This window comes from Lemur catta, chromosome 6, assembly GCF_020740605.2.
Source record: "Lemur catta isolate mLemCat1 chromosome 6, mLemCat1.pri, whole genome shotgun sequence".
Classification (NCBI taxonomy): domain Eukaryota; kingdom Metazoa; phylum Chordata; class Mammalia; order Primates; family Lemuridae; genus Lemur; species Lemur catta.
In genome coordinates, this window is record NC_059133.1 from 9,696,584 (window position 1) to 9,723,639 (window position 27,056).

A 27,056-nucleotide genomic window follows, 5' to 3' on the forward strand; every position below is an offset into this window, starting at 1 on the left:
AAATCTGGAGACGTAAACAATTAAATGGTTCATAAAAATGTGAACATATTCCTGAGTTCTATTATAAACACTTTATCTCTCTAAAACTTACTGTCTATGGCCATACAATCCTAAACATGCCTGATCTTGTCTAAAAGTTATCCTGGGGAGGGAGATAGAAAGAAAAAAATTCACTTTGGGTTAAAAACCTTAGTGTCCCTGCTGAGTGATCGGATTAGACAAAGGTATGCAAACTGACATCACGCTGAAAATAATAACCATAAAAAAGTTGAGGAGTCCACTCGCTCAAGACCTCTTGGGCATGGTTCCAGGCCATGGTCCTCAAATTTGGCTTAGAATAAACCTCTTTAAATTATTTAAAAAAAAAAAAGGTGGAAGACACAGAGGACTTACAGGGCAGGGACACTACTCCCTATGATACTACAGTGGTGGATACTTGTCACACATTCGTTCAAACCCACAGCGTGTACAACACCAAGAACGAACCCTAATGTCAGCCATGGACTTTGGGGTGACTTGTCAGTGTAGGTTCCCAGATTGTAATAGACGTACCACTGTAGTGTGGGATATTGATAGTGGCAGAGGGTGGGCATGGAACTCTGTTTTCTGCTCAATTTTGCCGTGAACCTAAGATTGCTCTAAAAAAAGGTGTATTTTTAAAAAGGCCAAAGAAAGAATTACACTAATGCTGGGACTACATAGTTGTCACCTGGGTATGAAATGGATCAAGATTACTGGAAAAGGAAACTTGAAGAATAAGTGATAAAGTTGCTCATGTAGATTCAAATCTAAGAGAAAAGTGGCAAAGAGGAATTTTAGATACTAAATATTACATACCCCTTTAGGGTGAGGGAAATATTCTAAAATGCAATCATCATGATGGTTGTGCCACTTGGTAAATATACTAAAATTCGTTGAATTATACACTGAAAGTTTTGAGACTTCCAGACCACTTTTTGTTGTTCTCTTGACCCTAACTAATGGAATTCTAGGTCTGGTCCTTGAAAACTCCAGGCTGGAACTGCTGGGGAAAGAAATCTCAGGTGGATCAGGAGGAAATGTTTCCCCTTCAGTAGTGTGTATTGCTAACTAAGGAGACTCACACGACAACTGGACTTCAGGCGTTGTCATTGTGTCCCCAGAAAGTAACATTTAACATCAAAAAGGCTGTAATTCTGTGAGTTCTATTTAAAATATGTGGCTCTGGCCATACATTTTAAATCGACACCTCTGTTTTCTGAACCGTGTAGGGACCCGTGAGTTTTCTTTGCTAACACAGAAAAGAATCGTGGGCATATTCTTCTCCCTCGTGCAAGGAAGAAAGAAAAACAAAATAAACCTATGAGTCTGGATCAAACAAAGAGTTTGAGAGTTCAACCTCATTTAAATTAATGTGGTAAGGTTCTCCCTCGTTTTACAGATGAGGAAACTGAGGCTCAGTTAGGGTAAATCACTTTACCAGGTCACACAGGTTGGGAAGTGGCTTTTACCCAGTATTTGAACTCAGCCTGCCTGACTCCAGTCTTGGCTCTTAACCACTAGCTACACACAGCATCATTTAATCCTCAAAGAAACCTCCTAACATGCAGAAACAGACAGGTGTACTGACTTGCCCAAGGTTGCACAGCCAGTAAGTGGCAGGGCAGAGGGATTTGAATGCTTTCTTCTGGCAACCTAACTCTGAGCCAAGCCTCCTCCCCAGGCCACCTGGGTGACCCCACCCTGGGCTCACCTGCGCTCTTGCCCGAAGAGGCGCTCCACCTCTGCACGGCCTGGGCTGCGGGTACGGCCCCCGTTGCTTCTCTGCGCCTGGGGCCCTGGTTCCCTCTGGGCCAGCCTCCTGGGTGGCGGCAGGTCAGCCAACACAGTGTACTCCTCTCTCTCCAAGTTGTGCCTTGTCTCCCCGGGGGATGCTGAGCCCCGGGAGCCCCCAGAGCTCCCTGGTGGAGGTGAGGGTGCCAGGAGCGCTAGGTCGCTGGGCGGGTGGCGGGGCGGGGAGGAGGCTCGAGGTGCATCTCGGTGCCCGATGCACACTTGGGGGATCAGCACCGGGGAGCCATGCAGAGAGTCCGTGGAGGGGGCCAGGCTCTCCATACTAGTTCCAGGGTGGTCCTGGAACAAGAGGGAGGGCTCAGGAGCCTGGCGTGGTGGGGACGAGAAGGAGGGTGCATCCCGGTGCCCAATGCATACAGGGGTTGAGATGTAGGGGGGGTCGTGCAGAGAGTCCGTGGAAGGGACCAGGCTCTCAGTGCTGGCCCTGGGGAGATCCTGGAACAGGAGGGAGGGCTCTGGGGCCTGGCGTGGCGGCGAGGAGGCCCGGGGTGCATCTCGGTACCCAATGCACACAGGTGGGGGGAACTGGGGAGGTTCATGTTGAGGGGACTGGTTCTCAGAGGTATCTGATGTATCTGGGAGGAAGGGGAAGGGGTCAAACTGGGTGTGGCGGGGGGGTGAGGATGCCCGGGGGGCATCCCGGTGTCCAATGCACACAGCAGGTGGTACATAGGGGGGGTCGTGGTGGGGTGATTCACTCTCAGGTGCACGGGGTTCTGGGAAGAAGGGGAAGGGGTCATGCTGCAAATAACGAGGAGGCGAAGAGGCTCGAGGGGCATCCCGGTGCCCAATGCACACAGCACATGGAGGCTGGGAGGGCTCAGGAGAGGTCTGGGGAGCAGCCCGGGGAGTGGGGTGCAGAGGTGAAGAAGTTCGGGAGGCACTCTGCTGGCCTGGGTTGTGGGAGGAAGAGGTAGCCCGGGACAGTGAGTTGTGCTGAGTGGGGCCAGAGGACTGAGGTGGGTCACACCGGGCTGGTCTAGTGGGAGAGGAGGTCTGAGGCCTGTCACCTTGGGTTGGCCGGAGGGCAATGGATGCCCAGGGAACCTCGCTTTGCTTACAGCGAGATGGGGAAGAGGTTCGAGGGCCATCACTCTGAGTTGGCCGGAGGGGGAAGGAGGCCCAGGGGATGTCTTTGTTAGTACGGTGGGGAGAGGAAGGCCTGGGATTGTTTCGTTGAGCAGAGCGATGGGGAGATGATGGTCTGGGATTGTCCTTTAGGGTGCAGCATTGAGGGGAGGAGGTTCTAGGGTTGTCCCGTTTAAAGGAAGAGACATGTGGGTTGTCCCATTGGGTACAAGCGGTTCTGAGGGTATCCCATTTGGTATAAGAGGTTTTAGGGTTGTCTCGTTGGGTAGAAGAGGATCTGGGGGTGTTCTTTTGGATGCAAGAAGTTCTGGAGTTGTCCCGTTGAGCAGTTCTGTTGGAAGAGGAGGCTCTGGGATCCCGTTGGGCACAGGACGTTCTGGGGTTTTCCTGTTGGGTGGATCTGTTGGGAGAAGAGGATCTGGGATTGTCCCGTTGGGCACAGAAGGTTCTGGGGTTCTCCTGTTGGGTGGTTCTGTTGGGAGAAGAAGATCTGGGATTGTCCCTTTGGGCACAGGATGTTCTGGGGTTTTCCCGTTGGGTGGTTCTGTTGGGAGAAGAGGATCTGGGATTGTCCCGTTGGGCACAGAAGGTTCTGGGGTTTTCCTGTTGGGTGGGTCTGTTGGGAGAAGAGGATCTGGGATTGTCCCGTTGAGCACAGGATATTCTGGTGTTTTCCCGTTGGGTGGTTCTGTTGGGAGAAGAGGATCTGGGATTGTCCCTTTGGGCACAGGATGTTCTGGGGTTTTCCTGTTGGGTGGTTCTGTTGGGAGAAGAGGATCTGGGATTGTCCTGTTGGGCACAGAAGGTTCTGGGGTTTTCCTGTTGGGTGGGTCTGTTGGGAGAAGAGGATCTGGGATTGTCCCATTGAGCACAGGATATTCTGGTGTTTTCCCGTTGGGTGGTTCTGTTGGGAGAAGAGGATCTGGGATTGTCCCTTTGGGCACAGGATGTTCTGGGGTTTTCCCGTTGAGTGGTTCTGTTGGGAGAAGAAGCGCTGGGATTGTCCCATTGGGCACAGGACGTTCTGCGGTTTTCCTGTTTTGTGGTTCTGTTGGGAGAAGAGGATCTGGGATTGTCCCTTTGGGCACAGGATGTTCTGGGGTTTTCCCGTTGGGTGGTTCTGTTGAGAGAAGAGGATCTGGGATTGTCCCGTTGGGCACAGAAGGTTCTGGGGTTTTCCCGTTGGGTGGTTTGGTTGGGAGAAGAGGATCTGGGATTGTCCCTTTGGGCACAGGATGTTCTGGGGTTTTCCCGTTGGGTGGTTCGGTTGGGAGAAGAGGATCTGGGATTGTCCCGTTGGACACAGAAGGTTCTAGGGTTTTCCCGTTGGGTGGTTTGGTTGGGAGAAGAGGATCTGGGATTGTCCCTTTGGGCACAGGATGTTCTGGGGTTTTCCCGTTGGGTGGTTCGGTTGGGAGAAGAGGATCTGGGATTGTCCCGTTGGACACAGAAGGTTCTAGGGTTTTCCCGTTGGGTGGTTTGGTTGGGAGAAGAGGATCTGGGATTGTCCCTTTGGGCACAGGATGTTCTGGGGTTTTCCCGTTGGGTGGTTCGGTTGGGAGAAGAGGATCTGGGATTGTCCCGTTGGACACAGAAGGTTCTAGGGTTTTCCCGTTGGGTGGTTTGGTTGGGAGAAGAGGATCTGGGATTGTCCCTTTGGGCACAGGATGTTCTGTGGTTTTCCCGTTGAGTGGTTCGGTTGGGAGAAGAGGATCTGGGATTGTCCCGTTGGACACAGAAGGTTCTAGGGTTTTCCCGTTGGGTGGTTTGGTTGGGAGAAGAGGATCTGGGATTGTCCCTTTGGGCACAGGATGTTCTGGGGTTTTCCCGTTGGGTAGTTCTGTTGGGAGAAGAGGATCTGGGATTGTCCCGTTGGGCACAGAAGGTTCTGGGGTTTTCCCGTTGGGTGGTTTGGTTGGGAGAAGAGGATCTGGGATTGTCCTGTTGGGCATAGGATGCTCTTGGGTTTTCCCGCTTGGAAGTACAAGCAGGAAAAGAAGTTTGGGGGTTGTCCTGTTGGGTAGAAGAGGTTCTGGGGTTGTCTTGCTGGGTCGCTCTGGGGGGAGAGGAAAGTTGAGGATTGTTTCGTTGGGTGGATAAGGTTCTGGGGTTGTCCCGTTGGGTGATTCTTGAGGGAGAGGAAGCTCTGGAGGTGTACTGAGAGGCCCTGGGGGTGTCTTGTTGGGTGGATGATGTCCTAGGGTTTTCCCTTTGGGTGATTCGGGCAGGAGAGGAGGCGCGGGGGGTACCGCGTTGTGTGGAGACCACCTGGGCAATGTCCCTCTGGGCAGAGGAAGCCTGGGGGGTGGCACTTTGAGGCCCACTCTGTGGTGTCATGGAGGAAGCCCGGGTCAGTGCCGCCCGGTGCCGCTCCAAGGAGAAGTACCCGCTTTCTCCACGGAGCTTCGCCCAGTGCTGTCCTGCGCTCCCGCTCCCACCGCCATCGTCTGGAGAGAGAAGAGGAAGTTGAGGTAAGCGGAGGGGTCCAAGCCGCTTTCACATGCTACCTTCCTTTGTCCCCTGGGACCAATGATTAGGGCAGACCCCATACGCTCTTCTTAGAGGTCTCACTGTCCATACCAAGCAACTCCACCTCTCTGACTAAGGCTGATTAGACAAGGTCTGGGATGCTGGTCTTGAGCTGAGCTCAGGAATTTGAAACTGAGACCCAGACTGACTCAGTCAACAGGAGGTGAGTTCCAGAGCTGGATGACCACATAGTCTGGAGTCCATGGACAAGTCAGAAAAGAAGCAATCTCGTGGACAGCAGTTTTGACAATAGCCCGTGTGACCCCAGAGTGGGAGAGGTGGACCCAGCATGGCTACCTAACCACTCTCCCTTCGCAGTTCCACTTCCTACTGTCAGATTCTGAGAAATTCCCTAGATTTCTGCTAATGAGCCTTCTCCATGTGTGAGCCCCAGAGTCCTCCTGTTCCTTGTACCCAGGTGCTCCTGCCACAGAGGTTCCTCCCAGGACTGCCATGAGGATGGGATGGACAAAGGGGTGGACAACCTCTTGTGAGCCAGCAGCTGGGAATTTGCTAGAAGTGTAGAATCTCAGGTCCCACTGAGGATACCTCTGGCTGATTTGCATGCAACTTACAGTTTCAGAAGCACTGGCCCAAGGGATTACTGTAACTGCCCTCAACAGGGACCCCTTCACAACTCCTAGCCCATCATGGGGTCACTGTGACCTCAGTGTCACCCTCCACCCCCCTCAATCCCTCAGTCACTGAGTAGATGTTGGCCACCAGCTACATGCATGTCCCTGGCTGCTGCTTCAGGAGCGAAGTGAAGGAGCCACAACTGCCCGCATGTGTAAGATCCATGCATCAAGATCCTCTCCATCCCTTTTGTAGCCTCTGAGCTGGTGTCCCTGAAGTCTGAGTTTCCAGCACCTGGCACAGATCTGAGCATGCGGCACACTCAAAATTTGTGCTGTTGTTGCCTGCTGGGCTGATGCCTCACGGCCATCCTAAAATACGTGCCGTATCCGCCTGCCCCTCGCATCTCCACCCTGCTCCCTACTCCAGGCCACCGTCATTTCTCTCCTGGGTGGTTGCAGTAGCCCCCCAAAATGTGCTCTGTCCCCATGTCGTCATTCCATCCAGGGTGATCCTTTCCAATGGCAAAGGTGATCAGATCACCCTGCTCACAACTCTTCAGGGGAAGACAAGGAGAGACAGGAAACCTGTCACAGATTGGAGGACACAGAGAAGGGTGACTATATGCAATGTGGGATCCTGGATTGGATCCTAAAAGAGAAAAGAGTATTAAAGGAAAATCTGGTGAATCCCAATAGTCTGTAGCTTGGTTAATAGTGTTGTACCAGTGCTAGTTTCTTAATTTTGGTCATTGTACTTGGTTATATACGATGTTAACATTAGGGGAGCCCAGGTGAGGAGTACAATGGAAACTCTCTGTGTGATCTTTGCAATTCTTCTATAAATCTTAGATTATTTCAAAACAAAAAGTTTTGGCCAGGTGAGGTGGCTCACGCCTATAAGCCTAGCACTCTGGGAGGCCGAGGCAGGAGGATCACTTGAGGTCAGGAGTTCAAGACCAGCCTGAGCAAGAACGAGACCCTGTCTCTACAAAAAAATAGAAAAATTAGCCAGGTGTGGTGGTGCATGCCTGTAGTCCCAGCTACTCGGGAGGCTGAGGCAGGAGGATCGCTTGAGCCCAGGAGTTTGAGGTTGCAGTGAGCTATGATGATGCCACTGCACTCTAGCCTGGGCAACAGAGGGAGACTGTCTCAAACAAAACAAAACAAACAAAAAGTTTTTAAAAATACCAAAAAACTTCAGGGGCTCCAAAGTGCAACTGAAATAAATCCAGGCTTTCCCGGGGCTGGCAAGGCTCTGCAGGGTCTGGTCTCTGCTCCCACCCCGCTCGGCCTCAGCATCCCCACAGCCCCTTCCCCCACTCACTCTCCTTGCAGTTCCTCAAATGGCACAGGCAGCTCCCCTCCCCAGGGCCTTTGCTCCTGCCTCTTCCCTCCTTGCCTGGCTGGCTCCTCTTGGACTTGGGGTCTCTGCTCAGAGAGGCCTTCCCCATCCATCTCCTTCACCCTGTCCGTCTCATGAGTTGTTTAACTGTTCACTCCCCAGCAAGCTCCCTAGGGTAGGGCCCTGCCTTCTTTTCCATCCTTGCTGCAGGGTGTGGAAGAGCGCTCAGCTGCTGTAGGTGCTTGGTGCACATGGTGCTGCACCCTCCAGCTCTGCCTCCCGCCTCATCCTGGAGCCTCCCGCCCACTGGGCATGTGTGCTCGCCAAGATGGCCTTTGCCACCACTCTCAGGGAGTGGAGGCTGCCTCGGAACCTTGGCCCCAGAACCTTCTGTTTCCCACCATCTCAAGCCTCCTCTGAGCCTGGCCCACCTAGGATCTGACTTCATTCCTGCGGCCCCTTAGTGGGCACACAGTAGGCCCTCCAGATGTCTCTGGGCATTCTGTGTCCTGTCCCTGAGCCAGCTGGGCTCGAGCTGTGCAAACTGGGAGGTGCCTGCAAAGAGAGGTGTCAAGAATCCCAGCATTACAGAGCTGGCTAATTCCTCTGGGCCCTGGCCCCCGGCCTGCAATTCAGGGACCTGCCACCAGGTGGGTGGTGGTGACTGCCTCTGATCAAGTGGGTCACATAGGAAGTTCCTCCACCCGGGGCTCAGCGTGTTTAAGAGCAAGTAAGAAATCCTGCCTGGCCCGTCAGACCATTCGCACCCCGGGAGGCATCTGGTTCCCCACTGTTGTTACTTCTTTCCACACACCCTCCTCCCTGGGCCTGATTCAGGCGGGGCAGGGGACAAGATCTGATTAATATTTTGAAACGATGTGGGGAGAATGGCCCGAGGGGGACGGGGGCAGAGACAGGAGACCCGGAGGAGGCTCTGGCAAGAATCCCAATGCAGCGGTGGCTTGGCCAGGAGTTGTCGTGAAGATGGCAAGAAGGGGACAGATTTGGGGTGTGTTTTGGACAAGGCACTGATGGGAACTACCGATGACTTGGATACAAAGAGTGAGGAAAGGGGAACTGGGATCACTTAAGATTTGGGGCCTGACCCACCGGCCAGCCAGATGGTGACATCAAAACCAGTTTGGAGGGGGATCAAGTTGCAGGTCGCCCCTGCACCAGCCTCCTCTCGGCACTCTCCCATGTTCCACCTGCTCCCACCCTCCAGCCTCTTTCCACTCCTCGGACCCCCACCTCTGTCCACGCTTTACGGCCTCTGCCCTGCCGACTCCCTCTGGCACTCAGATCTCACCCGCCCCAGAAAGGCCCCCTCGTCCGACCAGTCATGCTCACAGCACCGTCTGTGCTGATTCTCCAAGTGGCAGTTACCACGCTCTGAGTTTTTGGGGTTTTTTTTGAGACAGAGTCTCACTCTGTTGCCCAGGCTAAAGTGCAGTGGCATCATCATAGCTCACAGCAACCTCAAACTCCTGGGCTCAAGCGATCCTCCTGCCTCAGCCTCCCGAGTAGCTGGGACTACAGGCATGCACCACCACGCCTGACTAATTTTCCTATTTTTTTTGTAGAGGCGAGGTCTTGCTGTTGGTCAGGGTTACAGGCATGAGCCACCGCACCCGGCCTCTAATCTATTTTTAATGTGCTTTTCTGTCCGCCTTCCCGCCACTGGGTTGTCGGCTCCATAAGGGTGGGGACTTGCCTGTCTTGTTTGCTGCTGTTTCTCCAGCGCTGGACAGAGGCTGGCACTGCTTAGTGAGGGACGCAGCAGTGCTGCGTGGAGCTGGAGGGGCTACCACAGACCCAGTGGAGAGTAGGGCTATGGAGAAGAGCTGCTGTTCAGGGAAGAGATCAAGGACAGGAGTGGGGACTCAGGAGTCACCAGCTTCTTCCAGATAGTACTGTAGGCCAAGCAGCCAGATGTGCAGGAAGAGAACAGAAAGGGCCCAGGACTGGGCTCCAGGGCATCCGATATTTAAAAGTGGAGCAGAGGGCCGGGCCCGGTGGCTCAGCCTGTAATCCTGGCACTCTGGGAGGCCGAGGCGGGAGGATTGCTTGAGCTTAGGAGTTCGAGTCCAGCCTGAGCAAAAGCGAGACCCCGTCTCTACTAAACATAGAAAAGTTAGCCAGGCTTTGTGGTGTGCACCTGTAGTCCCAGCTACTTGGGAGGCTGAGGCAGGAGGATTACTTGAGCGCAGGAGTTTGAGGTTGTAGTGAGCTATGATGATGCCACTGCACTCTAGCCTGGGCAACAGAGCAAAACTCTGCCCCAAAAAATAAAAAATAAAAAAAATAAAGGTGGAGCAGAGGAGGTGTCAGCAAAGGTGAGTGAGAGGGAGCGGCCAGTGAGGAAGGACAGAGGGGTCAGGGGAATCCAGAGCGAGCCTGTGCAAGGCACTAACTCAGCACATGCCCGGAATATCCAGGAAAGTGGGGCATTGCTGTAGACGCTGCTGCTGTTCTGGTCACTGTCTCGTCTCCTCAGCCACGATCAACCGGGGGCAATAAGTCAGTTGCTGAGCACCTCCCCCGTGCTCCAGCCCCTGCCCTGACCCTTCGCTGAGCATCCACAGCCTGAAACCTCTTCCTTGGGGCGCTCAAATCCAGCATGGCCAGCCCTAGGCACATCCCCACCCCTGCCCTCCGCTCTCAGTGAAGTGCACGGCCAGCCACGTGGACACCCGGGCCAGGGGCTGCAACTGCGTGTCCTCCGTCTCGAATCCCATCAAGTCTGCTTCCGAAAGCTCTCTCCTCTCTGTCCCCTCCTCAACCCATGCCCATGGCCCTAATCCAGGTTTCTCCGTCTCTCACCTGCATGACTGCAATGCACTAGAGAGGGGTGGCAGCAACGGTATGGCCGCCATCCATATAGCTCTCCTTCCCGCAGTCACCAGTTGCTAAGTTTGTCTCTTGTCTCATTTGCTCTGTCTGTCTGTCCATCCATCCATCCATCCACCATATCTCTCCCCTCCCATCTACCTGCGCCTCGCTATCTTGTTGACCCATGTGAGAGGCAACTGAAGCCATCCAGACACTTCCCCCTCGCGGTGCCATTGTCATGCTCAGGAAATGGCACAGTGATATGATACTACTATCTAACATACAGTCTGTATTCAAAATGCCCCAGTTGTCCCAGTAATGCTGCTCATAGCTCTGTCTTCTGTCTGGAATGCCACCAGGGTCACACACGGCTTTCCACTTCCTTGTCTCCGTGGTCCCGTTTAATGGAGAACAGCTCCCCAGCCCTTTCTGTCTCTCACGAGGCGCCCAGCTATGTTGCAGAACGGCTTTCGCTCTCGGGCTGTCCGATGTTCTGTTTGGGTTAGAGGCGGGCAGTGCCTTTTCAGCAGGACGGCTTGGAAGGGGAGGGATGCCGTGTCCACCCGGCGTAGCACATCGGGGGGGTCTGATGCCAGTTTGTCCCTCTCTGGGGATGTGACCGCTTGGTTAAGGCGGTGCCTGCCAGATCTCCCATCCCAAGGGTGCCTTTCCCCTCTGTAATCAACACATAATCTGAGGGGTGATACTTTGAGGTTGTGAATACCCTGTTCCCCGAAAAACTTTCACCCAGGGATGTAGCATCAGCCAGTCATTCCTGCCTGAACCGGTCGCCACTACGGCGGCACAGGGGTCTCTTAACTGTTCTCGTCCTTCAGCCTCGCCCTGCTCCAGTCCATCCTTTGCACCTCTGCCCTAGTGAACTTCCTAAGGCCCAGGTTAAATTACATGACTCCCCTCCTCAAAAACCTTCTGTGGCTCCCTACTACTTAGAGAAGAAAGTCCAAACTCCTTGATTAGGCTCCCGAGGCCTGGCGCAGTGTGGCTCAACTGTACACCCCCATCGATGCTCCAGCAGTTCCTGCCAGGACACTGCTTAGGCACACCTCCAATCCTTCGCCCAGGCTGTCTGCTCGGCTAGCATGCCATCACTCGTCCAGAGGGCCCTCCTCTGTGAGCCAGGGAGATGGCCCTGTGGGGGTCCCAGGCCATCACCACACTCATAGTCACGGGGACCGACCGGCAGAAGGACTCACCCTCCTTTCTCTGGGCTGCAGTGTCTCCTCCCGCAGGGGACCTGGTGGGGAGAGGGGGAGCCCTTTGGGCACTGCCAGCTCTCGGCCCCTCCTGCGGCCTCCGTGAGATCATCGTGGTGAGCTTGTCCCCGCTGGGGGTCTCCTCCCGCCTCTTGACAGTGTCCCAGTCCTGCCAGAGAACGGGAGGAAAAAGTGGGTTTGGGGAGAAGAAAGGCCCCAGGGGCGACACTCCAAGCGTGAGAGGCGCAGAAGGAAGGGAAGGGAGCTGACACTGGAAGAGCATTCACTGTATGCCCAGCATGTGCCTGTGACACACCCCCAGGGAACAGAGAGAAGCGGGTTCAAATCCTAGCCGCACCACTTCCCAGACTGCGGCCTCGCTAAGCTGCTTCCCCTCTCTAAGCCTCAGCCCCGCAGGGGCCCTAACAGTCTCTCCCCGGGGCGGGTCTTCGCTGAGGCCACAGCACAGTGCCCAGTGCGGGCCACACGGTGGGCGTGCGGGCTCAGGTGTTTTATTCTGAGTCCCCTCACTTCCCTGTCAGTTTCCTTTGCAGAGGTGTCATAGGACGGACCTGCCTCTTCTGCCCCCCGCAGCCCTTCCAAATGTGAACACTTGAGGAAAGGCTCCCGGGTCTTCTCTTTTCCTGGCTAAATGCCCCCCCAGTCCTTGCAAGACACACCCCCGCCTCAGCCTGCTTCCTTTCCTGTGTCCCTTGGAAATCTACGCCAGGGCTGGCCACGGGGCACAGCAGTGTGTGACCAGGGCAGGGCTCAGGGGCCCAGTCCCATCCTTGCTCTGGTCACCACGTCCCACACCCCGGGCTTCTGTGACCTGAGAGTTTTGGCAGCCTGAGCCCACTGCTGATTGTCCCTGACCACTGAAACTCCTTTCTCGATCTTTCCACAGCCAGACTCCCAGCCCACCCTGGGCTAGCCCCTGCCCCTCCAGGTGTTGGTCAGGGTGGCCTGTGATGCTGGCTAACGGTCCAGAGGACCTTGCCCCCACTCCCTGGTATGAGAGGCTCAGCCCTCATCTGGAGGTTTCGGCAGAACCCGGGGCTGGGGACGGAGGAGTGGTCTGCTCTTGTCCCCCCATCTCCCGCCCCCAGCTCACCACAGAGGACGAGTCGCTGGTACCATCAGGGGTGTCGCAGTCAGGGCTGGAGCTGGTGTCAGAGTCGGGGCCCTCGTTGCAGCTGCCACATGGGGAGGAGGTCAGGTCCTCCAGATAGGGCACCGCCTCGAGCTCCCAGCTCCTGTTTCTGGGGGTGGCTGTGGGGCCCTCTTTGGGGAGCCCTGCTGATGGGGCTAGGCTCCTGGGAGAGGAAACAGACCTATGACTTTTTCCCAAAATGTAATGGGGAACTAGAGAGTGACACCCCCACACCACCCAAGTGCACTCACTCGCTCACACGGGGCCTGGAGTCCACATGTCAGTGTGGAAGAGAGCGCCAACATCCAGGCTGTCTCTGTGCTAGGCTTTTACTTTATTTTTTTTTTTAGAAACAAAGTCTCACTCTGTCACCCAGGCTGGAATGCAGTGGCGTGATCAAAGCTCACTGCAGCCTCGAACTCCTGGGCTCAAGCGATCCTCCTGCCTCAGCCTCCTGAGTTGCTGGGACTACAGGTGAGCACCACCATGCCTGGCCAATTTTTTTCTTTTTTGTAGATACGGGGTCTCACTAGGTTGCCCAGACTGGTCTAAACTCCTGGCTTCAAGGGATCCTCCCGCCTTGGCCTGCCAGAGTGCCGGAATTACAGGTATGTGCTAGGCTGTTTATATGAGCTGCCCCATAGAGCTACAACAGCCTCCCTTTGAAGTAAGTATAATGATTCCCATTGCACAGATGAAGAAACTGCAGCTCAGAGAGGCTAAGAGACTGGCAAGGTCACAGAGATAGGAAAGGGCAGAGCTGTGTCGTGAACCAGGACTACTGCCCCAGCCCCAACCCTCTGTAAATGAAGCAGGATTGAGAACCCCAAGCTCAGTAAGACAGACTCATGCTTGGCTAACTGGGGGATGTGAAAGGCAACAGGGCTCCAAGGGAGTGACAGAGTCACCAGCCTGAATGCCAAGCAATAGAGTTGCAGAGAAAGCCCTGCTTTAGAGAAGCCACAGGCTCAAAGAGGCTTAGAGCTGGCAGGATCCCCAAACAGTGACCCACAGATTGGCCTAGAGGATGGTAATGGGTGATGATCCTAAAAGAGTTCTGTAGTCAAGTAAGTTTGGGACATACTGCATATTTCTCTGTCTTCCTCACCCAAAAGCTACAATGCATGCCTGCAAACTAAAGGCTCTGACAAGTCCTGCAGGAAAGGTATTCAATTTTATTTATCCCAGACTTTCTAAAACATTTGATAGCAAAGCTGTGGTTTTTTAAAAAATAATGCCTACCTGTGAGGAGCATATGCTTCCAAAGCAATGCTGTTTTGATTCAACCCCTCTTATTTTACAAACAGAGAAACTGAGGCATAGAAAGACAGAGTAAGTTGACCAAGGTCCTGCAGCTCATCAAAGATGAATCTGAAGCTAGGACCCAGGTTTCTAGACTCTCAGGTCATGGCTTCCCAAGGTACCATGATCCTAAAGGGGAACTTCAGTTCACACCTGAAGGTGGAAGGAGTCCTAGAGCCTGAAGCAGTGTACACCCAGGTAGGTGGGTGACAGCAGGTGCCCCTGGGTGCAGGGACTGTTTAATCTTTTAAAGCTGTGCAAAGGGAACCAGGAAATATGAGCAGGCTGTGGGCCATGCCCACTGCAGGGTGGGCACACAGCTGCCACATGCCCTGGAGCAAAGCTGAGCTAGGTCTTGGGGAGTTACGGAGTGGGCAGGGCCACTGGGACAGAGAGCCAGGGTCAGGGAGGGCAGGCTTAGCACCCCAGCTGCAAGCAGGGACAGTCTGACCTGAGTTCTCCCAGTGGCCTGAGAAGCATGCCTACTGTCCACCCACCCCCAGGCTGCAGGGACTGACTGCATGACCCGTGCCAGCAGCCACCACAGACAGATGGGAAGGGGTGTGTGTTGGGGGAGAGTGAGGGTGTTCTACCCCAGGGAGCCCTTCCCTGGGCCCTGGGGCTCTACCCACCTCTTGGGCCCTGGCCTGAGGCCCAGGTCCCCCACAGACTGGCAGCCGGAGATTGAGGTACTGAGCGGGTCCTCAGGAGCAGGTGGGCATCGGGGCAGGTCGCAGTAGGGCACTTCGGCACTTGAAGGGCTCCTGAGCTCCTGGGCCAGAATTGGAGAGAGGAGGCAGCTCAGCACCCACGTGGGGGCTCCCTCCCCCTGCACGGCCCCTCCCAGCCCTGGGCGGAGTGGGAGCCTCAGGCATCTCCTCCTGGATCTCATACTCCCCAAGGAGAGCTGCCCATCAGGCGGCAAGCGTCCCTGGGGATCCAAGCTGGGGGCTGGCAGAGGTACCGGTGTGTGTGCACGCACGGGCATGTGTGTACACATGTGGGCCTCAGTACAGGTATGTGTGTGCACGAAGGCCTGTGTGTCCGGGGCACATGTGTGCACATGGTGTTGAGAACATGTGTGCATGTGTACGTGCATGTGTCTGCGGGCCCGGCGGGTGCACCCACGCATATGTTTGCATAAGCGCATGCAAGTTCACTTATGAGTGCGTGTGTGACTTTGTGCTTGGGAATGTGAAGCACGTGGAAGGACCCAAAGGGTCTTTTGTAGCAGAAGACGGGGGTGACGGGGGAGGATCAATATGGCCTGAGAGCAGGGAGAGGTAGTCTGACTGAGGAGGAGACGGGAAAACAAGACCTTGGAGGAAAGAAGAGGTTTGCGCCACTAAGGGACAGGCTGGGGGGTGCTCCAGGGCCGGAGGCTCTGGGTCCCAGGGTTGGGGCGGGGGCCTGGAGCTGGCCGTCCACTCCTCTCTCCCTCCCGTCCTCGGCAAGGCCACACCTGCGAAGGCTGGTGCTGGGCTCACCCAGGGGGAACGGCTGCTCCCCTCCAGGAAGGCCCCCCCATCTCTCCCCACCTCCCAGGAATGGCAGGGCCGGCCCCTGGTGGTGGGAGACAGCCGCCATGGCACCCTGCGCCCCGCCTCCTCTCGGGTTACCTGGGCGGCGGGCTCCGGCAGTGGTGGCGGCTGTCGGCTGTCAGCACCCTCGTCCCCGGGGGGCTCCGGCTCAGGCCCCCACGCTGCCGCCCTCCCAGGCCCCGACTCCGGGCCGTGGTGGCGGCGGCAGCAGAGGCAGCGGAAACCTTAGAGGGGCCGGCTTCGGGAGCAGGGGCCCCTCATTACAGTTTCATAAGCCGGGCCCGGCCAAGAACAATGCGGGACATGAAACCGCAGGAACCTGATCCCAGCCGCTCACCTGAGAGCTGGGCCAGGCAGGAGCCTGGGCATGGGCTCCCTGGGGACCCGAAGCCCAGAGCTCAGGGCTGAGGCCGCAGCATGGGCAGCACCCCAGGGTGGGCACAGGCTCTCCATGTTCCAAGAAGGCCACCAGTGGGGACCGGGCAGTGCCAAGGAGTGAGGCCTGGGTGTCTGCCGTGACATCCAGGCCAGCGGAGCCCGTCTGGGTTCAGTTTCGCCCCCTGCCCTGAAGCCAGATTCTGATCAGAGCTCGGCAGTGGGAGGTGTCAGATCCACAGCCGGGCCTGGCGCCTTGGCCACCCAGGGGCTGGCACAGCATGAGTCAGGAGGGAGTGGGTCGCCAGGCATCACCAAGGGGGCCTGGACCAGCCAGGCCCGGCAGGGCCCCCAGCCTGACGTGGCACCTCGTCTCTGCCTTCACCCCAGCCCCCATCACCACCCACCGCCCACATGAGCAAGCCCAGCCGTCAGTCCCCAGCTCTGCGTCCCGTGTGGCAGGTCAGCACAGGCTCCGGCCTCAGACAGACCTCGGGCCCCATGTTGGCTCCTCCACTTCCCCAGGGTGACCTCGGCCTGGTGGCTTCCCCTTTCTGAGCCTTGTTTTCTCCTCTCTGAAATGGAGGAGGAAGTGCGACCAAGACCTTGGCCGAGTGACTCCTCTGTGTGCCTCAGTTATCTCACCCACGAAGCCGGCACACTGACAGCCCCACCTCCATGAGTTAGTGTTTGTAGAGGGCTTTCAACAGAGTCTGCACGTCTTAAATGTAATACATAATGAAAGAACATAAAATAGAATTTTATAAATATTAAATGGCAGGATAACGTTAAATACAATCAGGAATACATTGTAAAGGGGCTGTGGTGCCTGGCACACTGCGGGACCCTCCTGCTGAGCCCCTCCTGCCTCTGGTCGGGGCTGTGAGCCCCGCGGTTGACCTCCCTTCCCCCAGCCGGCGGGAGACTTGGCCGTGACTGGAGCAGGGACAGCAGGGACAGGCACCAGAGCCCAGAGGCTGAGGGAAGCTGGAGCTCCCAGACATTTGCATGATCTGTTGGTCAAGAGCTGATCACGCCTGGCGGGTGGGGACACCTGGGGACCTGGGGGCATTTCTGCCTGAAGATGCAGCGCTGGATCCAACCCTGTTTCTTCGCTGAGCTCCAGGAGACGCCTCCGTCAGGCCCAAGAGATGAGTCTGTGCTGGTGTAACTAGGGACGGGCTGGGAACCGCACAGCCCAACAAGGCTGGGGACGCTTTCTCAACATACAGATTTTTTGATGCCACATGTCTGAAATCTCTTGACCTAAAGCTTAGGGATAAATAGGGCCAAAGTTCCAGAATCCCTGGAGGAAAAACTGGCTACACTCGGTTCCCTGGAGGCCTGCTGTGAAAGAGAGATGGGGAGAGTGGGAGACCCCCCACCTCGGCAGCAGCACCAGGCAGCGGGAAGAATCCACCTTTTCCTTCAATACCAGACCATGCAGCGCCGCGGAATGGGGTCCAGAGTGGCGGCAGGGTAGACAGGGCTGAGGGCCAGTTGTTTACTACCACATGTGCTACGCAGGGAATTGTCTCCTGCCCAGAGTTGGGTCCCAGGGCCTGGCTCAGGGGCATGACAGTCACCCCTCATGCATTTGCAGAACTTGGAGGAGTTTCACAACCCTGGAGTTCTGCAGCATCAGAGCAACTGCAAACTCAAGAAAATGAAAGATTTGACACCAGCGCCCATCTCTGATCTTGAAACCATCCCTGGCCTTGGCCTCTGGGGAGTGGGATACACTCTGGGTTTGCTTCCAACCCTCTGGCTAGTTCTTCTCTGTCCCCTTGCTGTCTCTGCCTCCTGTACCTGCATTTAAATGCTGACTCCCCGGCCTCCACCCAGGCCTCTTGTCTCACTCCACACCCTCCTCCAGGAGCAAGACCCTGGTCGGTGCCAGCTCCTGGCGACTTGCAAGCCTCTATCTCCAGTCCCCCGAGCTCTACCCGCTGTGTCCTCTAACCTCCCCTCATCTCCACATGTCCGGTGGGTACCTCACACCAGGCCCCAAACAACTCCAGCTGGACCCATCCCCAGTACCCTGCTGGAGAAACAACAGTCAGTTGTGGTTTCTCCCCTCCCACATCCCCGAATCCCACAGATTCTCTGACTCAATTACTTCTGAAATGTGTCTGTGTGTCTGTCTCCGTCTCAAAGCCCTCGTCATCTCTGGCACGAATGAGTACTTGTACTTTTTCCTGGCTGGTCACCCTGATTCACTTTCACCACCCTGCTCTCCATTCTCTGCCCAGCAATCAGAGTGACTTTAAACAATGCAAATCAGATCACGTCCTCCCATGTTTAAAATCTTCAGAGGCTCCCATGGCTCTCAGAATAGAACCCCAATCCTCAGCATGTCCACAAAGCCGCACAAGGCTGGTGAGACCCAGGCCCCACCCATTTTGCATCCTGTCCCATAGCTCCTCTGCCCCTGCCTCTCCCTGACCTCTTCTCCAATGCTGCCCCTTTATGCCTCAGGGCCTTTGCACGGTCACTCCTCTTCACTGACTAATGCTAATGCCTACATAGCATTTACCAAGCAACTGAAATGTCATTTCCATGGAGACGCTTTCCTTGATGTCCTATCATTTATTCCAATGCTACTTGCTGTTCCTTTATGGCATTTATCACAACCATGACTTCATAAGCATTTGCATGACTACTTTCTTACTCTCCTTTTCTCTTGCTGGAGTACAAGCCCTGTGAAGCCAGGGCTGTGTCTGTCTGATTTATCACTATTTCCCCAACATCTAGCATAACGCCTGGCACATTTTAAGCATCTATTTAACAACTATGAATACATAAGCTGCCCCAACGTCCCAGCTGGGAAATGGCGGGACTAAGACTAGAACTCGGACCTTTCTGAATGCAGGTTCTCCTCCGGTTCCACGTTTGCTGTCTCCCCACCTGCTGGGAGAAGGTTCTTTGCATGGGAGATGGACTCGCAGGACTCTCAGGCATCTGTTCCCTGAACTTGGGGGGAGCACAGGGGAGCTGTTATGGGAGGTATCAGGACAGATAAAAAGGAATCTCCAAGGTTTACTTTTCTGGTCAGGAAGGGGAAGAGAGGAACCGAATTTGCCACAGGTGGTTTGGGCTAAGCAGGGCCAGATGCCCTGAGTGAGAAGCCTGGTGCCCCCACTTTACCCAAGAGAGAGTGAAGCCAGAGAACTTAAATGATCCAAGGTCACACAGCAGGTAATGGCAAACCTCAGACTGGAAGTCTGGCCTGCCTGGCCCCAAAGCTGAGCAGCAAACCCCTTACAATGGCTACCTCTTGGAGCCTAACCCAGCACAAAGCTGGCCCAAGAGGAGCTTCAGACTCCAGTGGGAATGACGGAGCCATAGGAGGTGAAGGCAGGAAGGGCCCTCGAAGGTTCACGGGCCCCACGGTGCTCGTAGCGTGGTACCAGGTGCTCTGCATTATGTCTACAGGGGCTTAGCAACAGACCACATCAACCACAGGGTAACACTAGGACTCCTCTTTCACTCTGTCAATAACTTCGAGAAGAAAGTCTCCAGCTGGTGCTGGTGTATATTTAATGCCTCTCTACCACTGGTTAATCTCTCTTTTTGACAAAGAGACAGCAGGACTCAGGCTCAAAGCCTCCTGTAGATAACACTCTCAAGTTAGAATTTAATGACATTTCTGTTTTGTGTTTTCGTCTCTTTTTTTTTAAAGTTTCTATATACAGAACATAATCTTAGTTTTCTATTTGTGTTGGTGAAGTAAAGTTTTGTTTCAGTAGAAGGGGAAAAAGATGTTGATTTAAAGAACAATACAGTAAGTAGCAGACTAGATGAGGCTATGATAAAAATCATAAAAGCAGGAGGAAAGTGACTGAAGATTGGGAAACATTCACATGGTCCAACCCCTGCATTGCACAGATGGGAAAACTGAGGCTCTAGTCAGCAGGAAGGCCAGCATCTGGGTTCGCCTGCAAGTCACTGCCCTAGCCAGGCCCAGCCCATCGCCTACTCCCCATCCCAAGCCACTCCAACCACTCGGGAAAGCTGGCCCACCTGGTGCCTTGCTCCGTGGGCCTCCTCAGGCTGGAAGCAGTTTTGACAGCGGCTCTGGGTAAGCACGTTGGCCTCAAAGTGTTCACATGGGGCATCCCCAGCCACGTCCTCCATATTGGGTGAGTCAGGCCAGGGCAGCTCCTGCAATCCAAAGGCTGACACTCTAGGTGGGGCCTGGGGAGAGTGGGGAGGGGAGAAGCAAGAACCAGATGACTGGCTGGCCACACACGTGGACCCCAGTCCCAGCTTCCCCAGGCCAGACAAGGACCAAGGAAATAAGGTTTTCCATCCACTCAACTGTTCATTTGTTCACTCAGCAAACACTTACTAAGCACCTACCAAGCACCCAGGTATTCTGCCAAGCATTTGATGTGTGATTTCTAGTCCTTACTGCAGTGTTGCTTAAAGTATGCTCCAAGAACCCTGCATTACACCCTCCTGGGCTGCTCATAAAAATGAAGATTCCAGCCAGGCACAGTGTAGTCCCAGCTACTTGGGGAGGCTGAGGCAGGAGGATCTACTTGAGCCCAGGAGTTCGAGGCCATAGTGCTCTATAATCACACCTGTGAGTAGCCACTATACTCCAGCCTGGGCAACATAGCAACACTTTGTCTCTTAAAAAACTGCAGATTCCCACTTCCCTCTCCCAATCTACCCAGTCAGACTCTCCAGGGGGTGAGGCCTGGGGGTGTGCATTTTAAACAAGTCCCCTAGGTGATTCTAGTGCACCCCAAATTTTAAACACTCTTGCCTTATAGCTACTCTGCATTTTAGGTTAAGTTAATGCCTATTTCAGATCAGGCAACTAAGGCTCAGAGAGGTTCCCTAACTCATTCAAGGTCACGGTGTCTGAGCTGGATTCAAATCCAAGTCTGTGTGCCTCTGGCTTTCTCAGAGGTGGAAGTAAGGGGCACAGGGAGTGAGGCAAAGGGCTGGCCAGGTATTTTCAGGATTGAGGACAAAGTCTTGCACAAAAGTGAACAGCCTAAGGTCACACAGCAAGTTTGTGGCAGAGCTTAGCCCAAAAGAAACCCTGGCATCTTGACTTGTGCCCAGGGCTCTCCCTTCTGGGTGCCCCTGGGGGCTACAATGTCCATGCCCTGGAAGCGGAAACTGGGTCAGGAGAGTCACTTAAAGATGCACTCTCCACCCATACAGAGCGCCCGGGAGGGGGGTAGGGAGGTGGGAGGAATCTAACATCCCCAAACACACACATTTTATGGTGCCCCCAGGTCACCTGCCCACACCTGTCCTCACCTGGTGTGTTTCCTTCAAAGCATCCCAGCGGATCAGGCCTTTGCTGGCAATCTCCGCAGAGAGCTGAGGAATTTCAGGTCCTCCCCTGGGACAGCCAGGGCCAAGGCTCCTTCTCTTCCATCAGATCTGGAGAGGGGAACCAACCAGGAAAGAGTAGTGGGGGCGGGGGGCGCACCCGCTGGCCCCTCGGTGGCCTCAGGGTCTCCGATCTTCCCTGAGTGGACATCTCCCCAGCCTTTCCCGGGCGGAAAGGGGGTGGTGGAGGGGAACGCATCGGTCCCACCCATCTTGTAGCATCGCCTTCAGCAGGGAATGCCGCTTATTTCCCTGGGAGCAGCTGGGGGGCTCTACTTCATGTGCTCCTCGCTGCTCCCGTTTCCTCCTCCACCCCCAACCACTTGGCAGAATCCTTCTCTAAAATGCACTTGAGATGTGGGTATAATAATGAAAAACCTTAAGCAGACACGCATGCCCCACCCAGGGAATGGACCCCTGGACCTGTCTCCATCCAGCCAGTCAACCAGTTCCTCCCCGTAACTGTCGACCCCTGCTCCTGCCTTAGGCCTCCCCTCCCCATCCCCTCTTTCCCGCTGCCCAGGACTAACCTCGGCTCGGGTTTCCACGCACGGGGGCTGCCAGGGTGGGAGTGCCAGGGTCACAGCCTCTTTATTTTATTAATAACAATGAATCAGAATGTTGCCCGGTAGGTGGACAGGAGACCACGCCCCTGCCGCTCTCGCATAGGCTCTCTCTAAGTGCTTCATTTACATGAACACTATGGGATTGGACGGGACGAACACAAGGGGCGGGGCGGAGGCGGGCGGCGCCCGGATGCCTCTGAGCGCGGGACTCGCAGCACGTTTAGCCTGGGCACAGTCCCCATCCCAGTCCGGATCCCCAGAGGGCTCTTCAGAGGGCTGGCATGGGCGGATCTGACGCCTGATCTCTTTCTCCTCGGTTCATTCTGGCCACAGTCCCCGAGAGACTTAATCTCTCTGTGCTTGATTTTCTTTCTTTTCTTTTTTTTTTCTTTTCTTTTTTCTTTTTTTCTCTTTTCCTTTCTTTCTTTTTCTTTTCCTTTCTCTTCTTCTTTCTTTCCCTCCTTCCTCTTTCTCTCTCTTTCTCTTTTCTTTCTTTATTTCTTTCTTACTCTTCCTTTCTTTTCCTTTATTTTTCTTCTTCCTTCCCTTCCTTCCTTCTCTCTCTCTTTCTTTGACCAGAGGCTGGGTTCCGCTCTGTCACCCAGGCTGGAGTGCAGTGGCACAATCATGACTCACTGCAGTCTCAAATTCTTGTGCTCAAACGATCCTCCTGCCTTGGCCTCCCAAAGTGCTGGGATCTGTAAAATGGGGATAGTATAATAGTACCTGTGAGGAGGAAATGAAATAGTGCAAAGTAAAAGGTAAAGATCGTATTAGAACAGTTCCAGGCACCTAGTAAATGTTGAATGGATGTGCAGTATTAACATTACAGCACTAAGATTATTATTGCAGTCAGTGCCCCAGAGACCACAAAACATTCCTGCCTGGTGGTTTTCAACTTCCATTTGAACATTTCCACTGACTTGGAGCTCACTCTCAAAATGCAGTTTCCTCCCCTTTTCAACTAATCTTTATTCTACACTGTCTATATGCCAGCTCCTATTCTGAAACTTTTACATTTATGAGGACATAGTAACCTGAAGAATTACAAACTCTCCCATTTCACAGCAACCAAAAATCAAAAATGTTAACTAATTTAGGTCAGTTGTAATGACTCATGCCTGTAATCCCAGCACTTCGGGAGGCTGAGGCAGGAGGATCACTTGAGTCCAAGAGTTCAAGACCAGCCTGGACAACATAGCAAAACCCTGTCCCTATAATTTTTTTTTTTTAATTAGCTGGGTGTGGTGGTGTACACCTATAGTCCTAGCTACTTGGGAGGGGGAGGCAGGAAGATTACTTGACTCCACAGGCCACTACAGAGCGTCTTCATTTGCTAATTCACTTAGAAATCACATGTGCCTGGTACATGCCAGGCCTGTGCTGGGCACTGGGGAGACGGTAACATGAATACCATGTGACTCCTTCTAGATGAGGAGCTTACTGACCAGTGGGAGAAACAGACCTCTGATCAAGTCATCCTGGCCCAGCATAGAACTGGCTACACATAGCTGCTTAACAAAGATAATGAGCTTTCTGCCTGTTCCTCTTACTGTAAGTAAAATAGGAGCCAGTGAGACCCATGTTCCATATCTGGCTCTGGCACTTCCTGGCCGTGTGATCTTGAGAAAGTTACTTGATCTCTTTGAGCCTAGGATGGGGTGGATGTTTGGTTTGAGTTTGAAGCACAGGGTATGGCCCTAGTCCTCTAGTCCTCACCAATCAGTAAAACCTAGAGCCAACTCAGAGTGGCAGTCCTGACAATTCATTAAATATTTATGGGGCCAGGTATGCCAGTGGTGGCACATACCTGTAGTCCCAACTACTCAGGAGGCAAAGATGGGAGGTGAAGGCAGGAGCATCACTGGAGCCCAGGAATTCGAGACCAGCCTGGGAAACGTAGTGAGACTCCATCTCTACTATATATATACATATATATATACACATATATGTTTATTTCTGGAGCCCATCAGTGAACAAAAGACCAAATTGCCTACTTTTGTGGTATTTACATTATAGTGTAGAAAAACAGACCTCAAACAAGATAAAAAAGCTAAACTTGGAGTACGGTGGCTGCTGATAGGTGCTAAGAAGAAAAATAAAGGAAGGGGACTGGAAGTGGCAGGTGTTATGAGGGCGTCACATTTAACAAGGTCGTCAGGAAAGGCCTTACTGAGATGGCAACATTTGAGCAGACCTGAAGGAGATGAGGGACTGAGCCCGCAGGCCCCCAGGGAAAAGTGTTTCAGAAAGACTGAGGGGACAGTGAGGCTGGAGTGGGGAGTGAGGGGCGAGGGAGGAGTCAAGGGGCAAATGGGTTCTCCTGAGTGCTCTCCCTAGCTTTGGAGCTGTCTGGCTGGGCCCCTTGATGGCATGGGATGGTGGGCAGGTGGGCCGTGGCAGTGTCCTGGAAGGAGAGATGGTTGGAAGAAGGCAAGGGCTGGGGAGCGAAGGAGAAGCCCCCCACCTTGTAGGGGAATAGGGCAATGAGGGTGGTTGAGGCCAGAGGGACTCTTAGTATTAACAGCCCTTCCTGTTCTCAAAAGAGCAAAGCCACCTTCCTGGCACGCAGAGTGGCAGCATGTCTGTCCCCACCCTGTCCCTGTGAGGTAGGGAAGGGCTGCTGTCATTATCCCTGTTTTACAGAAGGGAAACTCAAGGCTGAGCAAGCCCAAGGAAATCAAGGTCAAGGTCCAGGGTCCTGCCTTCAGGGGGTGCCATTCGCATGGCCCCTGTGCCTGGCTATGGGGTGTTTTCTATACCAGGCTCTTCCAGGGGCTTTGGGCTCACTGAGGGCCAGTAAAGAACGGCAGCAGGCAGTCAAGGGAGTGATGTGGAAGGGCCCAGAGCGGCACTAACAAGTGAGCAGGGACCACGTGGCACCTTAAGGAGGCCAATTCGACAGGATTAGCACAGTCATTCAGAAGGCAAGGAGGTGGGCAGCCATCTTGGACTGTGAAGTGAAGGCCACGTGCTGAAAAATAAGCCGGGTGCGATGGCTCACGCTTACAGTCCAGCGACTCTGGAGGTTGAGGGGGGAGGATGGCTTGAGCCCAGGAGTTAGAGACCAGCCTGGGCAACATAGCAAGACCCTATCTCTAAAGAAAATTTTGGCAGTTAGCCAGGCAGGTGTTACGTGCCTGTAGTCTCAGCTACTCTGAAGGCCAAGATGGGAGATAACTTGAGCCCAGGAGTTCGGGGCTGCAGCAAGCTACAATCACACCACTGCACTCCAGCCTGGGCAACAAATGGCACACAAGAAAGAACTAAAATCCTGCCACCCCTGCCTCCCCGCCTTCCCAGCTGCAGCTGGGAACCTCCCATCTTTGTTTACCTGAGAACTCCTCTTACACAAGCCAGTTATTTTTCAATCTTATTTTATGCAGCTAAATCTCACCCTTCTTGGTACCCCAGGGCCCCATTTCAGGGGGCCTGCAGGATGGAGGGCAACAGGAGGAAGGAACCCAAGCACCTCAAGAGCCTGGAGAGGGGGCTCCTGGGAGAGAAGTTCTCCAGAGAGTTCTGACTCTATCACCCCTGATCCTAGATTGTCCAAATCACCATGACTCAATTCTCCTGGTCTGCCGGAAGAACTGACAGCACACACAGGAGGGAGTGGATGAGAATTTATACTTGTAAACGCTATAAATTATAAACGTAAGTTCTGAATGACCTCACATCACTGGAGAAGGGAGAAAGAACTGGGCTCAGACATCTCAGCAGAGGCAACACATGCTGAAGCTGCACCTGAGGAACACCAGGTGCTTTGGGAAGTGGTTCATTCGCCTGGTCTCATTTCAGCCTCGGGGCAGCCCTAAGAGGTGGGTATCTTCTGTCATCTTACACATGAGCAGACAGACTCACAGAGGTTGGCACAGCAAGAAGCTCATACAGTGACCAGGCAGCAGAGTCTGGATTCAAACCCAACCCTGCCGTGTGCACTATTTCTGGGGCTCACGGTGGGGCGAGCACCAGAACCACCTGGAGGGCCCAGTAGGAGGCACCACTCTCTGCCCGGGCATGGAGGCAGCCAAGCGGGATGAGCTACCCCACCCCAAGCACGGGGAGGACAACAGGAAAGCAGCAGGGAGAGGGTAAAACGAACTGAGGGGCCAGGTCAAGGGGCCTCCCAGCCACAAGCCTGGAGCTGCACGTTCCCACGCCTGGGTGTGGCCTTCGGAAATGCACCAGCCCTTGTCAGACATGGGTTTTGACAGCGACATGGGAGAGGGCCTGCCCCACAGCGAGGTGTGGCTGCTCCTGGCAGGCCCTCCAGAGAGTGAAGGGGAGGCCCGCCCCACCTGGAGCCGGGCGGGGAGAGCCTGCAGCTGGGTTGCAGGTGGCCCACCATCACATGCATTGTCCTGTCTTCCTGTCACTCGCTAGTCCGTGAGCTTCACTGGGGACACAGTTTGCTCTCCTTCCTGGACCTAGTATTCAGGGCCCAACACAGCTCCTCTAACTAGGGCACAACCTGAAATTCCTGTGTTCCTGGCCCAGGACTCAGGCTGGGACAAGGAAGAAACAATGATGGTTTTCATCAGCTCTGACGCCACAGCCTAAGATCTATCTGGAAGGAGTGTGGAACACCAGCTGGCCTCCTGTGGGGTCTACTTTAAAGGGGCCACATGACTCACTTTCATGTGAGTCAAGATGCAGTTTCTCTAAAAAGTAAGAATTAAGCCTGAGCAACATAGCAAGATCCTGTCTCTACAAAAAAAATAGAAAAATTAGCTGGGCGTGGTGGCAGGTGCCCGTAGTCCCAGCTACTCTGGAGGCTGAGCCAGGAGGATTGCTTGAGCCCAGGAGTCTGAGGTTGCAGTGAGCTGTGATGACGCCACTGCACTCCAGCCCAGGCAGCAGAGTGAGACCCTGTCTCAAAAAAAAAAAAAAAAGTAAGAATTAATTAATCCTTCTTTGTTCTGCCTGGGAGCTGCTGAAGCCTGGGAAGCCGTCCAAGTCTGGGGTGGGGATGGTTAAGGACTCGACTCGGCTGCTTGCACCACTTCCACTGCAGCCCAGGGGACTGCTGAGGCCCGGAAGTGACAGGCCCAAAGGCTCAGCCAGGTAAGAGAAGAGCTGGACACTGGTCACCCACCTGCCGCAGGTGTCCACTTTTCAGAGCAGCAGTGGGCTCTGGATTCTACCAGTGGACACACTGGTCCTCAACCCTGGTTAAGGGACCCAGATCTAACATAGGGAGAACCGTATCTTATTGGACCCACGAGGAAAACTGCAAGAGACAGGAGCGACCCCCGGCCCTAGACCATTTCCACCACCTAGAAATGTGCGTTTGGTGCGTGGTAGCAGAGCCAGGGACAAAAAAACCACAAGTGCACAAATCTGA

General features: G+C 54.4%; 1 protein-coding gene across 1 annotated transcript in view; it reads right to left on the minus strand.

Moving 5' to 3' along the window:
- Nucleotides 1-21,213, minus strand: part of LOC123639278 (TRIO and F-actin binding protein) — a 57,831-nt gene extending 36,618 nt beyond the window's left edge. Inside the window, exons 1-8 of the mRNA XM_045552911.1 lie at nucleotides 21,069-21,213; nucleotides 19,812-19,985; nucleotides 14,505-14,644; nucleotides 12,532-12,733; nucleotides 11,418-11,586; nucleotides 4,632-5,369; nucleotides 4,056-4,496; nucleotides 1,733-3,848 (exon numbers count right to left, since the gene is read on the minus strand). Coding sequence (XP_045408867.1) covers nucleotides 1,733-3,848; nucleotides 4,056-4,496; nucleotides 4,632-5,369; nucleotides 11,418-11,586; nucleotides 12,532-12,733; nucleotides 14,505-14,644; nucleotides 19,812-19,925 — 3,920 coding nt within the window. The 5' untranslated portion in view covers nucleotides 19,926-19,985; nucleotides 21,069-21,213. The remainder of the gene's footprint in view (nucleotides 1-1,732; nucleotides 3,849-4,055; nucleotides 4,497-4,631; nucleotides 5,370-11,417; nucleotides 11,587-12,531; nucleotides 12,734-14,504; nucleotides 14,645-19,811; nucleotides 19,986-21,068) is intronic.
- Nucleotides 21,214-27,056: the final 5,843 nt, after the last annotated feature.